At 35.4% G+C, this 17,347-nt stretch overlaps 1 protein-coding gene across 2 annotated transcripts in view; it reads right to left on the reverse strand.

Moving 5' to 3' along the window:
- The window catches only part of ADGB (androglobin), an 88,577-nt gene extending 71,468 nt beyond the window's left edge, over positions 1-17,109 (reverse strand). The window contains exons 1-6 of one of the 2 annotated variants that reach the window (XM_087970362.1): positions 16,999-17,109; positions 11,500-11,677; positions 6,987-7,079; positions 6,362-6,433; positions 2,833-3,051; positions 845-984 (exon numbers count right to left, since the gene is read on the reverse strand). In XM_087970362.1, the coding sequence (XP_087826488.1) occupies positions 845-984; positions 2,833-3,051; positions 6,362-6,433; positions 6,987-7,079; positions 11,500-11,677; positions 16,999-17,072 (776 nt within the window). In that variant the 5' untranslated portion in view covers positions 17,073-17,109. The remainder of the gene's footprint in view (positions 1-844; positions 985-2,832; positions 3,052-6,361; positions 6,434-6,986; positions 7,080-11,499; positions 11,678-16,998) is intronic. The other variant, XM_087970364.1, reaches the window with a different exon arrangement.
- Positions 17,110-17,347: the final 238 nt, after the last annotated feature.

The following is a 17,347-nucleotide window of genomic DNA, read 5'->3' on the forward strand; positions in this document are numbered from 1 at the left end:
TTTTTAGCAAAACAACAAATTGTTTTGGGCATATGAGTTGTGCTTAAAATTGAATTTAAAAAATATGCTAGAATGTAAAATAGATTTTTGCAACGTAAGCATACATGACATATTGCCGCTGTAGCAGCTATTTTTCATTGGAGCTTTTTACATTTGTATGGGTCCTACTATTTTACATAATTGTTATGTAACTATAGTATCTAGCATAATTTGGGTTATACAAATATAACCTTAACTTGCACTAACATTGTTTTAGTACTTTTAGAAGAAGGTTTGAAATTTAAACTGCAACTGGATTTACATAAACATAATGAAATTTTCTACTTCTTTATCATCCTGTGCATTGCAAAAAATTTACTACCTTCTTGGTAATTCATTCTACAAGATGTGCCAAATACTAAAACCAATGGGTACTGAGAAAACCACATGATTTATCATGTGATCCGTTATTTTGGCTGGAAGAAGTCACGAGGCAGCTGACAACTGCATCACTTTCTGCCTTGCATGTTAAAACTACTGGGAAAAAGATGAACACTGGAACAAGATTTGTGCTTCAAAACATGTTGAATACCAACAAGTTTTAAAGCAGTCGAGTGCCGAAGTATGACTGTACTAGTATTTGAGGGGTGCTCCAATGGAAAATTTGAAGAGTTCCCCTAAGACTTTAATGTTTTTGTACAGTAATACTAAAATATACTGCCTTACATTGAAGCTGGGAAGATTCCAAGGGTTAACAAAAGGTTCAAGAACATAATTAGTTGATTAATTCAGAACAATCAAGCATCCTCTCTGTATTAGGTTCTGGCTTTGCTTCTTGTTTTAATCTCAAAACAGGAAAACATACTCATTGTTTGCTAATTTAATGATGGCTTTGGATAATATCAGTGGCCAAAGTTCAATTTCACATGTTGTGGTGGGAAGCAGCATGACATTGTCTTCACTGAAAGGTATGCTGTCATCCACAATGATCTTTCTCCAACATCCCTAGAAAAAAAGGAAATCAGGTATAATGAGGTAGTAATGAGAAATAGACTCATTATAAAAATCAGTATGACCTTCTCAAAGGTTGACATTAATTATAATTTCACTAAATAGAAAGAACAATATGAGCATTCAATGAAATCCATATATAAAACAGATGTATAATACAACTAGTAATTTAAAAATCATCTGTAGGAGGGTACTGATGAGCTATTCTCAAGTGCCCACATTCTTGGCAAAAATATGCTTCTATATATTACTAGACAGCACATTCTCTTGTTAGAAAACATAACAAACAAAAAACAAATGCCATCATTTTTATGACAACCAAAATACAGTGGCAGCATGGATTTATCAGTATAGATTATCAAACTCGCATCATGGTGTCATGTGACGTATTGGGACTTTTTTTTCCCTTCGCTAAACCAGGTGTGGGAGTGCCCGTAGGCCATGAGTTTGACAGCCCTGGTATAGATTAATTTAACTGACCACAGAAAAGCCAATGATGGATGACTAAAGCACAAGATGACTGTTTGAGTACTTGTATGTGTGCTAAAGGAAGTAGATGGAAAAGTGCCCAAATGCAACTTGTGAACGTTTTTCAACAAACGCAGTGCTGGCTTTTTTCACAACGTTACTGGTATTATGAAATTGCACTTATTACTTAGCTTTTCCCTATATTTCTAACCAATAAGATACTTTTTTACAACATTATTTCCACAAATGTCTCAATGGCAAGAAATAATCTGAATCTGTATTCAATATATTCATGCATTGCCACATGTTCAACAAGCTTTTCTCAACCACGATTCCAGAGAAGAGAACATGATTAAAAAAAAGATAATCAGCATTTTTTGAACATTGTTAGTGCTTACGGAGGTGGAAACTTTTAAGCACCAGGACTCAGGTGGCCTGTTCTTTTGGGATTGTTCTATACATTATAAAATATGAATTGTGTGAGAATTGAATTATATTGTGAGGTTTTCATATTTTTGTGAAAAATAGCTATAGATATAATAATTGTTTATGAAGGGGTTCCCTAAGACTGAAAATTATTTCAATGGTTTCTCCAGGACAAAAAAAAAGAAGGTTGAGAAATGGTATGTTTCACAGAGTTGATATTTCCCTAAGTCAAATGTAGTACAATAAAATAGTATAAGAAAAATAATTGTTAAAACATTTAAGAGGGACTAAAATAAGAAGGCTGTACGTGGAAGACTATTTCAAGAGGCTCTATGATTTTATACTGAATATATCTGTGATGCTTTTCCCCTACTGAACGTGCTACAACTATCTTTCTGATTACAGGGATGTGTGCTAACAGACTACTGGATTACTCATGATTTTTTGAAATATGTAAATGTGTATGGCTCTTATGCATTCTAGCAAACACTGTGAAGTAAGAGTGCGCAAAACATTCAGAAGGGAAGAATACTTCCTGCCTTTTCAAATCCACAAGACAGCTGTGCCATGCATTTGAGGTGCACTTTTAAATGCATGTATTTAAGGTTTACTGTAAAGTGATCAAAGTCAAATAATCATACCTAAAATATACAGTATATCTAGACTTTGATATTTTTATTCATTCTGGATTGTATGAATCTGTAATAATATAAAGACTTTGTGCATTATTTGTTCAGCTCTCATGCAATAAAAGATACTCAGTAAGATATACAATAATAGTTAAACAGTAGTGTGATTTCTTAATAGCAGTCACTATTCCCGATTGTTCTTTCTATGGATAGTTAAATAAGCAATAAAATTCATTTTAAAAACTGTAGAAAAAGTTTACAATAATAAACTAGAAAAAGTATATTATAGTATATAAGATATAGATAGATGATCACTTACCATCCAGAAGAGTTTTACCACATATTTTCCATAGCTATTATACAATGGCATATGACCTTTGATTGCTTTGCATAATGAGTAGATATGTTCCCATGGCTTCCACAATATTGGAGCTACTGGAGGTACTTCATTAGCATTAGTTTTAGCTTCAACACTTAAAGCAGTTGTATTGTGCAACTTCCAAACGGCATATATTTCACTTATTATCCATCTCATCAACTGAAGCCAGGTGTGGAGAGGATATAGAGGAAATAAGAGAATTAGCTTAGCTCTGGCATTCAAATTCTTTCCACAAATAAATGAAAGTGGATTAACCATTCTGATACATTCTATGGTATCTATACTATAGGTATATAGTGTCTACACTGTGTCTGCACTATATAGATATAGGTATCTACACTATATCTACACTACACAACCTCTTCATGACCTTTTCCTTGTTACCTTCTGGGAGGAGGCTTTGTGGTATCCGAAGCAGAACATCTAGATTCAGTCAGTTTTGTTCCATATAGCATCAACCTTGTGAAAACTCAAACTTCCTCTTTCCTCTATGTATTCAAAATGGACAGTGATTAATACATGTATGTACACATATGTATGTATGTGTGCATATATATGTATATAGCATGTGTATATGTATATTATGTATATGTATGGCAATATATACACTGCTCAAAAAAATAAAGGGAACACTTAAACAACACAATGTAACTCCAAGTCAATCACACTTCTGTGAAATCAAACTGTCCACTTAGGTAGCAACACTGATTGACAATCAATTTCACATGCTGTTGTAGAAATGGAATAGACAACAGGTGGAAAGCATAGGCAGGTAGCAAGACATCCCCAATAAAGGAGTGGTTCTGCAGGTGGTGACCACAGACCACTTCTCAGTTCCTATGATTTCTGGCTGATGGTTTGGTCACTTTTGAATGTTGGCGGTGCTTTCACTCTAGTGGTAGCATGAGATGGAGACAGATGTGACAGGGTCTGGAGGCGCCGTGGAGAATGTTCTGCCTGCAACATTCACCAGCATGACCAGTTTGGCAGTGGGTCAGTAATGGAGTGAGGTGGCAATTCTTTGGGGGCCGCACACCCCTCCATGTGCTCGCCAGAGGTAGCCTGACTGCCATTAGGTACCGAGATGAGATCCTCAGACCCCTTGTGAGACCATATGCTGGTGCGGTTGGCCCTGGGTTCCCCCTAATGCATGACAATGTGGCTGGAGTGTGTCAGCAGTTCCTGCAAGATGAAGGCATTGATGCTATGGACTGGCCCGCCCATTCCCCAGACCTGAATCCAATTGAGCACATCTGGGACATCATGTCTCGCTCCATCCACCAATGCCACATTGCATCACAGACTGTCCAGGAGATGGGGGATGCTTTAGTCCAGGTGTGGGAGGAGATCCCTCAGGAGACCATCTGCCACCTCATCAGGAGCATGGCCAGGCATTGTAGGGAGGTCATACAGGCACGTGGAGGCCACACACACTACTGAGCCTCATTTTGACTTGTTTTAAGGACATTACATCAAAGTTGGATCAGCCTGTAGTGTTTTTTTCCACTTTAATTTTGAGTGTAACTCCAAATCCAGACCTCCATGGGTTACTAAATTTGATTTCCATTGATAATTTTTGTGTGATTTTGTTGTCAGCACATTCAACTATGTAATGAACAAAGTATTTAAGAAGAATATTTCATTCATTCAGATCTAGGATGTCTTATTTTTGTGTTCCCTTTATTTTTTTGAGCAGTGTGTATATATATGTGTGTGTATATGTGTGTGTGTGTGTGTGTGTGTGTGTGTGTGTGTATGTTTTCTTAATATATATATACATATATATGGTGTGTATATATATATATATAGTATTCAGCTTTGTTCGGGTATTTTCTCACGTCATTGTAGTTGTGCTTTTAAAGTTGTAGCAACGTTTCAGCAGAATCTCATCTGCCATCATCAGGCTTCTGTATTGTGTTCGTCTGTGAGTCAGACTTTTACAGTTGTCCTGTGTTTTAACGACCTGGGTAATGGGCTGTTTGATGACCTTCTGAGTTCTATTGTTGTGGCCTCCTGGGTCTTATGACACAACAATAGAACTCAGAAGGTCATCACACAGCCCATGACCCAGGTCATTACAACTGAGGAGATTACAGCACAAAAAAGCCAGCCAATCTGCAAACATCAACTCATTTCATTTTTAATGTGTGCCAATGGTTACTCCACAGTAAAAATGACGGTAAAGGTTATCTTATCTATCTTATATTCCTGCAATACTGCTGACCTGGATAGGTGCTATAGTTATGTAAAGCTATGTATCTAGACTGCAAATGTTGGAACCCCACAGAAAAATGGCCCTGAGGGAAAAAATATACAGGGTTCCACCCACCCTCTGATGCATAAACTTGGGGGATAACAACAAATGAAAACCCAATCCTGGAATTTGTTAATCAACTATTTAAACAAATCACAGTTACCTAATTTTGGACACTAATAAAAATTGTATTTTCCTTAAAATTGGAAATAAATATTGATAATCCCTATATGGAAGAGGAGAAGGTACTATAACTCATACAGGCTGAATGAAAACCATAGTTTTAAACATAATGTTCACTGAGTTTCATAACAAGCAGCTCTGATATATATTATAAAGTGTTTAGATAATGATTTTCATTTCTAGTCCCTAGTAAGGTTACCTAAATAGAAATCATATCACACATTTTCATTTAGTAGTGAAGTATTGATTTTAAGAGGTGCTTGTAAGCTGTAGTTACACATAAATATGTACATTTTCTTCTTTATGACTGTGATCTTAAATGAGTTGTGCTTATATTATAATTAAGTTGTCAGATGTGGATTATAGATACTGCATAAGAAACTGAGTAAATTACTCTACTGAGTAATTTAGTTTTTATTCAAACATCCAGAGTAGGTAGATTTGACTATTTTGGTTATGTCATTTCTACATGTCTTATGCAGAGTCTGATTTGTTCTATTATTTGCCCAATATTTTTGAAATATGGAAAGATTTCCAAATAAGAATGAATGTATATGAATGAAGTTTCTATCTGCAAAAGCCTGCAAAACTATGAAACTGCTTAAAAATGTGAAATGAACAAAATGCTAGAACATCCCTACTCTAAACCTTGTTTCAATTTTCTAATGAAAACATAATATTTCAACTAAATAGCTCTATACTGACTTTTCATAAACCTATACTAAGTATGCCATCACACAAAATTAATGAAAGTTGCCCAATTGGGGAAATGGGAAGCATTTAAAATAAATAAATAAATAAATGCTCATTTATACTATTTTCAAGTAATGAGCCAGCATTTTACTGCCTGATATGGGGTCTAATCCCATCTTTATTTCTCTCTGCATAGTGGCACTTTAGTAAATTAGTTCACTGTGTCACATGACAGGTTTGGATACTTCTTGTTTTTTAGATCAAAATCACTTTTATACATTTGTAACAACAAATATTTCAATGTATGTTATTTTTTTATAAAGGATGATTATTCCATACCTCGCTACCCATTAAATGTTCATTTGGTGAAAAAAGATCAAACCAATTTTCATTTTTTACTACAACAGGAACCTAAAAGTAATAAGAAATTTAATTATTCTATTAACATATACATAAATTGTTAATATTAGAATGAAAATCCATATATTTCACGGCTCAAAGTTATATAGCAAAGTGTATCCCAAAAGACTTGTACACTGATTAAGAAAGTATGTTGAGCAATATAAACTTCGTTGGTAATAAATCAGGTATCCAGAATACTGTTAATATGAAATGGTCAAAAAGTATGAAGGGGTAATAATGCCTTCCATGGTGACATATTCTGGTTTTTTCCTTATTCCTGTATTTGAGAAAAACTTGAAAAACCTTTAAAATCTCTGAACAAAGATGACCATGGAACAACTATAAAAACTATTGGATGAATAGAAATTCTAAATTCTTGAAATCTGATTTTTCACAATTCTAGAGCTCAATATGAGCTTTTAAATAATCATTGGTTTTGCAATGAAGGATATTCCAATTCTTTTTTTGCATATTATTGTGCATTATTTAAGTTAAAAAATAAACTATTTAAAAAAGAAAACCAAAATTTTAAATAGATAACCAGAAATTAGGTGCATCTCACCTTATTGGTTAAAATTTCTTGAGGCCTTTTCCAAAGACTCACTTTCAGTGAAGAGGGAAGTTCGAGTTTTCCTTCTGGATCTTCAAAGACATGCTGTGTGCAACATTAATTAAAAGAAAAATTGGTTGAATTCTTATTTAGTCATATCTAGATCACACTAACTGAATTTAGTGGTACTTTGATGTTATCCGTTCAGTGATGTCTGACTGCTAATTTAATGAATTTATCTGAGTTAATCTAAGTAGTATTATATTTAAAGCAAATTCTAATAGTTCACTCTTTAATGCAGAATTGATAAATTTCTACAACTCTGAATAATGTAAGTAATGTATCCAGAGAAAATAGCCCCAACATTTTGCATCTATTTCTTTTTGGACTATGGGTGGGAGTTTAAAATAAAATGTAAAAACTATTCTATATATTGATTCTGTTGAAAGATTTGTTTTCTAATTATGCCACTCAATTTTGGCATTTATGTGCTGAATTGTGATGTGATTATTTTTTATAATAATGTCTAATATATCATAACAATTACAAATACAAGTCTTAAGTAGAGAACACCTTCGTTGTCCATGACAGGCAATGAAGGCACTGACATACTACATGCGTAGATACTACAGTATCCATTCTATCTACACACTAGGCAGGTTGTTAGTAGACAAAACAGCTTCTTCACCATCTTCCAGCCCTCTGCCACCAGTCTCATTTTTTTTTTGAAACAAATTTTATTGATTTTGAAGACAAACAAACCATCGTTAACCTTTAAATACATAAAACCTCCATTATTAACTTTACAAGTCAAATAAAATATTATTTTATACAACATCATTCTGTTTTTCACCATTTCAATATCATCTTCATTCCTCTCTGTCTTGTTTAACATTATTCTCATCCAACATTCCTCCGAGGTTTTATTAATTCTCAAAGAAAACATAGACACACAAAACACAAAAATATAAAAACTTCTTTTAAGAAAGTAGTTTGGCCCCAGATTACCTCTCTTTGTATGGACTTCAATTAAATTCGTGCTCATCTTATATACCATTACCTATCTTATTTACCATTCTATATCTTCTATATAACTTCTCCCGCTTTTCACTCTTCTTATTTCTATTCTATTTAATTCATTTTAATTTAAATCATTATATTTATATTTTTTGTCCATTCTCCAAATTATCCATTTATCTCATTCCCTAGAGCAAGTAAAAAAAAAAAAATTTCTCCTGAAATCACTGATCAAGGTATGATGCCTTTCTATCCTCCCCCTAAAAATATTTAAAATACCCAATCTGATTCTGCTTAGTACATTGAACTTACTAACCTCTAAAGAGAGAAAATAATAAGTCCATAATAATTAATATAATTAAATAATAAATCTAAATTTTAAATCTTATAACATTCCAATTGTCTATTTCAAGAAACAAGTGCTACAATAATGAGTTTATAATAAGATCAAAACAACAGTAAATTAAACTTTTTAATTAAACTCAATATTTTAAACATTCTTTTTAATCTTTTATTAAATTTTAAAATCTATCATTACTAAACATTTCAATATTTTAATCTTTTGTTAATTCTTATAACATTCTAGTTTTCTATTTCTAATACGAATACTACAATACCATCTTATGTACCTTGCAGAATCTTCTTTTTTAAAGAAATTATACATTACCCTTTATCCCTAAACAAAATTCCTTTTTTCCCATCTTGTTTTGTACCTTTGTGGCTTTTCCCTCCCTTTTCCCTTCCTTTCTTATCCCACTTAACCTTTTTTCCTCCCCTTTTAGCTTCCCCTCTCTGTTGTATTCCTTTCTCCTTTTGCTCAATAACATTAACATTGAGTTGGTTTTGCATCTTATTTTTTCCTTTCTTAAGTATTTTTTTAAGTCTTAAGTCCTTCATTTTCCTTCCTTTCTTTCTCCTTTCTCTCTTAACTAAATTTTTAGATTCATTGAAGATGGCGTCTTCTTCTTCTTCTTCTCCTTCCATTTCCTTCATCTGTTATTGTATTTGATAATTAACAAGCGCCATTTCTAAAAAGAGAAAGGCTTCTTTCACAGCGTCCTTTCTTTCTTCATATTCTCTAAGTTCATCAACAGATAAAGCCATTCTTTATTCTTCTTCTTAAAGCAACCAAAATGTTTCAAAAGTTAGAGCAATTCCCCAAAGTTCCAGAGAGAGTCAATCAGTCCAAACAATACACAAAGTTCTCACTTTCTCTTCCTGGGGAGGTATCAAAGGGAAAGGAAAAAACCTCCAATCTATACTTTAAAGCCTTATTGCAATTAATTTCTGGTCTCAAAATCTTCAAGGCATCCCCTCCAACAAAATCTTAATTATAGATATATATTTTTTGTCCTCTTCCTTCCCACTTAAAACAAGAAGCCAAATTTTTACCTTTTATAAAAAAAACAACAGGTTTCTCAATGGCCATTTGTTGATTCCATAAGGAAGGAGAGTGAACTTTCCCTTTCAGCACTCAATTTTGCCGCTTGTAATCCTCCTCTGGAAACGAAGTGTTGTTCAAAAAACCATAGTTCTCAGGATTAAACGCCTCTTAAAATCCTGGGTCAGCCAAAAAAAACTTTCTCTTAACAACTTTCTCCTCTCTTCCTCCTGCTCAATCTTACCCAGCTGCCGGCTTCTTTGAGGCAGCCATTGCAGACCGCCGCTCGACCGTCTTGGGAGAAGGGGGTTTTGCCGGCTGGGAAGGGGGTCTGCAACACCCCCAAACCCCTCACCAGCTCCCCCTTATCTTTGGCTGCCTCTTTGTGGCAGCCTTAGCCTCCAGATCCGCGGATCGGAGGCACCAAAGCGGCTAGCGCGGCAGGGATCGCGCAGGATCGCAAATCCCTGCCGCTAGCGAAGCCGACAAACCGGAAGTTCCCCCCAGTCTCATTTTTAATAACAGGATATACAAAATAATTGTTTTAAGTTGTTCATACATTTTTTTCTTCATATGTTATAATGAAAACTGTTATTTTATATGTAACTAATTCTCAAAAACTAAAGAATATAAACTGTTTAATACAGTCTAAATATAGCAGTTTTTTAAAAAATGTATTTTTAATATTACAATAAAATGAGCAGAGTAATTGAAAAATACAGAGATAAATTCTATGTATGATCCAAATAAATTCAAAATTTCACCACTTCCATTAACAAAGTTCTGAGGAGCCTGGTTTTGTTTAGTTTTTCCTTTTGGCTATGCACATATTTCACATGGAAAAGAACTCAATCTGGTGTAGGGTTGGATATATATGGCTTTGTCGTTCATATGAAAAATCAAAGCAAATTTCCAGTTGGAATTGGAAAGGAGATGACATTTGTTGCATGGTGTAAAATTCTTCACATCCTTTCCTGCTGCAAACCTGATAGTAAGGAGTGCAGAAGATAATTTCTGACCATTCTGTTTCAGAAACAAATAAAGCTGAGAGACACATTTCCATTGGGGATGTATATTGTTCTGGTGACTATGGCTTTGTACATGATAATAAGAGCTATCTCTAATTTTTGGAAACTGGATTTTAATGCTTACTGATTTTATTTTAATACAAAGTACAAACAACAATTTTTTAATTATAGTCCAGAGATAGTCTAAATAATGAGGTCAACTTCAGAAACTATAAATCCTAAATTTATTGTAGAGTGTCTACACTTAGTCTTTTGTAATGTTGGTAGCTGATTGGTTTTCCTCATATCTAAATCTTGCTGAAGAGTGTTTCTCACCATTATCACTTGACAACTCTCTATTGCAAAGGACAAGGAAGCCACTGACAGAAAAATTTCAAGGTTGCAACTCCACCAGTCTAGCAAGCTTCATAGGGAGAAATCCAACTATAATGCTAAAAAAAGCAACAGAAAGTCCAAAGGGTGTGCTAAAAAAGCATTCTGCTGTTCTCCTCTCACTATTTGTTCACTTATAGAACAAAAAGACAAAATGCTGCCCCTGATCAAATTCCAAATTTTCTCCTCAAATCTTAGGATCAGATTCAGGTCTGCATGTCAAAACTATGACACACTGAAACTAATGTGGCAATCAAAATACACAACCAATGAAATGATGGTCACAGGCAAAAGTCCACATCACATTGGTAGTGTTGAGTCACTGTTGCCAACTGACATGTGGAAAACTTAGAGTTACTACAAGTCTTCTCCCCATCTCTTGCAATCATCAAATTGAAAATAAAAGGCAGAAATATCATTCCCAAATGATACGCTCTCCCCCGAGTTATAATGAAACTGAATATTTTTATACCTCAAACACCAGCTAGCTCAACTAGCCAACAGACCATTGGCAATTTAAGTACTTTGATTTAAGCACAGCATACGATTAAAAAAATCAAAATAAACGTAGTAACAATTTCCCCCCACAATTCTTCTCACATGAGATGCATACTTTCCAGATTGGCATCCAACTAAATTTCAAAGTTCAATAAGTAAGAAAAATGCAATAAGAATAAATTTCTATATATAGAGGAACTAGGAAAAAAAAAGTTTATAGGAAACATACCAGAATAGGGCTTCTTCCAGATTTATCTTTTTCCTTTCCACCTTTTCCAGCATCCCACTTTTCTACATTGATGTCTGCTTCACTCCATTCTGGCCAGATAGGAAATCTTCCTTTCTTTGACTCAGGTGAAGTACCTTGAGGATTTACAGTAGAAGGCGATCCCGAAAGAAACCAGGTGCTGAAATATAATATGAATATGAAAAGTTTACAATATTCTTCTAACATGGTATTTTATTCTTACATGGCAAATATTTTCGTATTTGTTTTCGATTTTTGAAATGCTCCCAAGTTCAAATAGTTGTTAAGTACAATTAAAAACTAATTAAAAAATGGGAATATTGTTAATTTATGCTTCACTTAAGCAATCTGCCATATTGGATGACAGACAAAAGAAAAGTGCTTCCTGAAATCATGCAGTTATACAAGTAGTCCTCAGCTTACAACAATTTATTTAGGGATCCATTCAAAGTTACAATGGCACTGAAAACAGGGGCTTGCGACCTTTTCACTCTTCTGACCATTGCAGCATTCCCACGGTCAAGTGATCAATATTCAGATGCTTGGCAACTGACTCATGTTTATGACGGATGCAATGTCCCGGGATCATGTGATCAGCTTTTGTGACCTTCGGGCAAGCAAAAGCAATGGGGAAGTCAGGCTCACCTAACAACTATGTTACTTACTTAACAATTGCAGTGTTTCATTTAACAACTGTGGTGAGAAAGTCATACAATGGGGCAAAACTAACTTAACACATGTTTCACTTAGCAACATAAATTTGGGGCTGAATGTGATTGTAAGTTGAGGACTACTTATTGGGTTTCATTATTAGACTGAGATTCCTGATATCTTTTAATTTATTCATGAGAAAACCCCCTCCCCAATTAATCAGTAAAGGCTGACTGCAAAGGAAGTAGTATTTGGTTACACAGACATTGGGGTAGAAAATCAAACTGAGTTGCACAAAACCTAATAAGAAATTGTTCACTGCAAATGTGAAGCAAAAAAATGCTGTGCTTCCATTGTATTATTGCAGAATAGCATACGATTGTATGAAAATTAGGTCTGTATCATTGCATTCTCAGATTAAAGTACAATATTTCTGGTGTCATAAATTCGCTTACACTTACTCTTTGGCAAAATTATGAGTGGATTTTGTAACAACCTATATGCACACACATTTATTAAGATTTTTAAAAACTAAAATATCAAACAGTTCTAATATTTTTTTCTGTGCAAATGACATTGCTTATCCTTATGAAATGTATAATTGGCACTCCCAGACTATTATTCTAAGTCGATTCTCTAGGCAGCAAGAACAACTTTCAAATGGTCACAATGATAGCATAATTTTTATTACTTTAATTTGATTGATGTTGATAATATATATTATTTGGATAGCAAAAATAATGGAAGCTAAACCTTTTCACTTCTTTATTTTTATTAGTAATAGGCTTTGCTAAAAGAGATACAAGTGAGGACTTTTAAATGCAGAGCAATATAATACATCAAATGAGAGAATGAAGAAAATTAGAATAGGTGGCATGCAACATAACAAAATGTATAAAACTTTATTGCATTTTAATTTTGTAGGAAAACATGACTATTTTGTCATAGGCAAACACACATTGGACAAAACAACATTGTTTTCATCTGATCAAATTCAGGCATCAAAATAACTATTATGTTTTGTATTTTTTGAATTAACTTAGCATGAATTTTAAAAATGAATAACTTGAACTTTGAATTTGACCCTTGGTATAAAAGGGTCAAGGTTTTTGAATTTTGCATTTGAAATCTGACCAGTGAGAATCAAGGCTCTGAACACTTAATATTAAAGGGAGGCAAACTGCTGTTTAGTGCTTTCTTCCAAGTGCAATAGTAGGTATAAAAGATTTAATAACCCATCTCCATCCAGACTGCAATCCCAATCTGAACATCAATTTTCATTTTCAAAAAGTTCATCAAACCATATGACAAATATATCTAATTTTGTGCTAAAAAATGCTATTTTAAAGTTAGGAAAATCACAATTTATGTTTTTAAATGCACTTCCTGATGTAAGGTGGATGTATGAATGAAACTGCATGCCAAAATGATCCACTTGGGACATTTTACAAACTGAAGCTTTATGCTTATATTCACTCTATATGTTAAAAAGTAATGTGTGTGTGTGTGTTTGTGTGTTTGTGTATAGATATATATTTGATTTTAAATGCCAAATGCCAAACAGGAATTTAATTCATATACCAACTACAAAAGGCTATAGCCGTAATTAAACATAAGAAAAAGATGTAGCCACTGCATCCATCCTTCTTGTTCTTGATTTCTTGGCAGCTTTTGATACCATTGACGATGGTATCCTTTGGGGCTGACTTAGGGAGTTGAGGGTGGGTGGCACAGTTCTGTGCTGGCTTACCTCCTTCCTGGACCCAATCAATGTCAATAGGGAGCAAGATTTTTCCTAAAAGGTCTGTAGGGGGCGTGCATAAGCGCACCAACGTGCCTACTATCCCTGTCTTATTGTTTCTTTTTTTCTTTTTCGTATCCATTTCATGTATTCATAACCATTTTTATACTTATACCTGTTATCTAATAATTGCTTGACTAAACAAACAAACAAACAAACAAATAAAAAGAGGTCCAGCTCATAGCCCCTATTTTGTAGGATGCTGCAGGGCATGGTGTTTTCTCTGCTCTTTTTTAACATCTACATGAAACTGCTAAGTGAGATCATTAGTTACCATGGCATGAGGTATCATCAGTATGCTGATGATACCCAGTTATATATCTTCTTCCCTGGTGAGTAAGTGGTGTTATGGATGTTCTTTCGTGGTCCCTGGAGGCTGTGCGGGTCTGGATGGGCAAGAAATACTTCAACTGAACAATGGAATGATGGGGTGGCTGTAGATAGGTCCTCTGCATTTGGAACTTTACCAACTTTGGTCTTGGATGGGGTTGTACTACATCAGACAAACCCGGTGCATAATCTGGGGGTCCTCCTGGATCATGGCTCCTGCTCAAAAAGCAGGTAGCAGCTGTTGCTAGATAGACCTTTGCTCAATATCATGTTGTGTGCCAGTTAGGAATAGCTCTCTGTTCAGTCTCTCATGCTCTGGTCATCTCCTGTTTGGACTACTGCAATGTGCTCTACATGGGGCTACCCTTGAAAAGTATCCGGATGCTTCAGCTGGTACAGAATGCGGCCATGGAGGCAATTTTAGGTGGCCAAAGAATGAGGCCTGTAATACCCCTGCTGAACAAGCTGCATTGGGTACCAGTTGCTTCCAAGTCCAATTCAAGGTTTTGATTATGACTTTTAAAAGCCCTATATGATAGATGGGCAATCTATGGTTATCTATGGAACCATCTTAGCTCTATCACATCACAGATAATGAAAGGATGATAAACATGATTGATACATATTCTGTATGTAAACTGCAAAATCAGTTTTTAAAAAACTCACAAATGGCAAGTGATTGCTGTCATTAAAAAAATCAGAAATTCAGAATATATGTATATAGCTGTGATTGTCCACAAAAAAAAAAAATAAATTACCGTAATAATGGGGGACCTGAAAGGAGCCACCCTGAAGGTGGCATTACTTTTGGTAACTGGGCATCCCCTGAGCAACAATGTTGTCATTGGCAAATCCTTTCAATCCAGAAGTCCCCTTTGGTTAGCTTTGTAGGTGCTTCTAACACACATACAGTTATTTGTGTCAGAATCTGTGTTTTTTCTTGCATTTTATGTTACGTTGTCATGAGAATACGTATTTTTTTGTGAAAAGATGAGACCACTCCTTTCCCTAATTTTTCAGGTATGCCTACTCTTTTAAAAGATTTTGGACACTTTAAAGATCAGGACAGTATCCAGAGAAGAACAAAGTAGATAAAAAGGATGGTATGAAAGTGAAAGTGGCTAGAGAAGGTACCAGAGAGTAGAATGTCAGCAGAGAAGTATGATCTTTATCATCTCCTGTACTTTTTTGATCAGAATTCTGCAGAACAGCTTCCTAAGTTCATTTAGCAAGATAACCCCTATAGTTTTATATTCAATTTTGCTATCTTTCACTTCGAATAGGAAAAAATGACAGCACTGTTCCAACTGCCAGATGCAGATGCAATATTCACACCCATTTTAAACAAGTTGCACTCCACCTCCTAAGCAAACTTCTTTTATTCTGATCCATTAACACCATTAAAACCACCTTTCTCATAATTTCACGGGCAACTAGTTTATTTACTTCTCTTTTATTTCATGCTAATTCATGTTTCTACAACAATACTTTCTTATATGTTAGCTCTTATTTATTTATTTAGACAACATATATGGGCCCCTCTCTTTATGTACAAAATCTGAGTGGCTAACATTCATCCATAGACAAAAAATACAGTAACACCCTTCCAAGCAAAACAAGAACCAGAATTAAAATCATTCTTCACTAGCTGAGCATCATATAGCAAACTCTCAACAGAATCCACATCTATAGAGTTAATTTTTCAATTCACAGCAAATGAACCTTGAAGATGTGAGATCAAGAGCCAGTTTTATTGGGAGTGCAAACAACTCCCCTTAGTCTGCTGAGGCCAGGTACTGAACTAATCCTTACCTTTTCTCAGATCAATACTTTAGGGTGTAGCAATAAAGAGAATATTTGTAGTTCAAGGTTGAAATGAGGGGTCCGTGGTTTTTTTCTGAGCTTGCTTGTTTTCTTGCAGACGTTTCACTGATGATGTTACCTAGTTTGGGTAATGAAACATCTGCAAGAAAACAAGCAAGCTCAAAGAGCACCAAGGACCTTTCATTTTAGGGTATCTCTTCAAACGCTGCCTCTGTTTTCCCATTTCTATCTCCACGATAGATGCTGCAGAAAATGGGCAGAAATGGCTGCAGGGTGGATAGAAGGCTTCTGCTAACACAAGGAGCCCATTTGGTACAGTGGCTAAGGCGTCCTCTCAGCCCTACCTACCTTACAGGGTTGTTGTTGTGGGAAAAGTAGGAAGCAGATGCATGAGGTATGGCTTGCAGCTTTGAGTTATATACAAAAAAAAAAGGTGAAATAAACATTTAATAATAATGTATTGTTTCCGTTCTGGCTTCATAAGTAAATAATAAAAAAGGGGAGCAGCAGTTGAATCTACTCCAATGTCCACTCTGTTCACAACGACCCCAAAGTAAGGATCTTCAAAGAAGTCGCAATGTGTCGTTTACCCTATTCCCTTCTCTAAGGAGCCCAAGGCAACATACGTGGGTTTATTTATACTATCCCAATCGAAAACAGTCTAAACTTTAGCCAAGGTCATAGTCAGACATCGTTCTTATTATTCCGCACGATCGAGGGTATCTGACAACCCGCTTTATTTCAAAGGGACGAGCAACTGGGGGTGGGGGTATCCCCTATCTAGGGTGACACTGCCTCGTCTCGCCCGCGGAAAGCGGGGCGGAGCGGACTGAAAAAGGGGAGAAAACTCCTCCAGCGAAAAGGGCAGGTCTTACTCTTTCGTGGGCAGATTTGACTGGAGAACATTGTTGGATTTCACCGCCTCCTTCTTTTTGCCGAACTTCGACATGGCTCGACGCTCGGCCGAAAGCTTCTGCCGCGCCGCCTCAGCGTCTGCTTGGTTGCTAAGAGACGCTCTCGGCCGCGGCCTTGTGCCCTACAGCGGAAGAAAGGGAAGAGACCCGAAACAACAGCTTCCGGTAGGTAGAGCTATACATATAGATTGTCTGTCTGTCTGTCTGTCTCTCTAAAATTAACACAAACGAACAATTACAATTGGGTATCTAACAACTCCCCCTCCTCCCTCCCTCGCTCTCTCTTTCTCAATTAACACAAACGAACAAT

Source organism: Notechis scutatus, chromosome 1 (assembly GCF_049901735.1).
Source record: "Notechis scutatus isolate UNSWTSFEM ecotype Mainland chromosome 1, rNotScu1.2, whole genome shotgun sequence".
Taxonomy (NCBI): Eukaryota; Metazoa; Chordata; class Lepidosauria; order Squamata; family Elapidae; genus Notechis; species Notechis scutatus.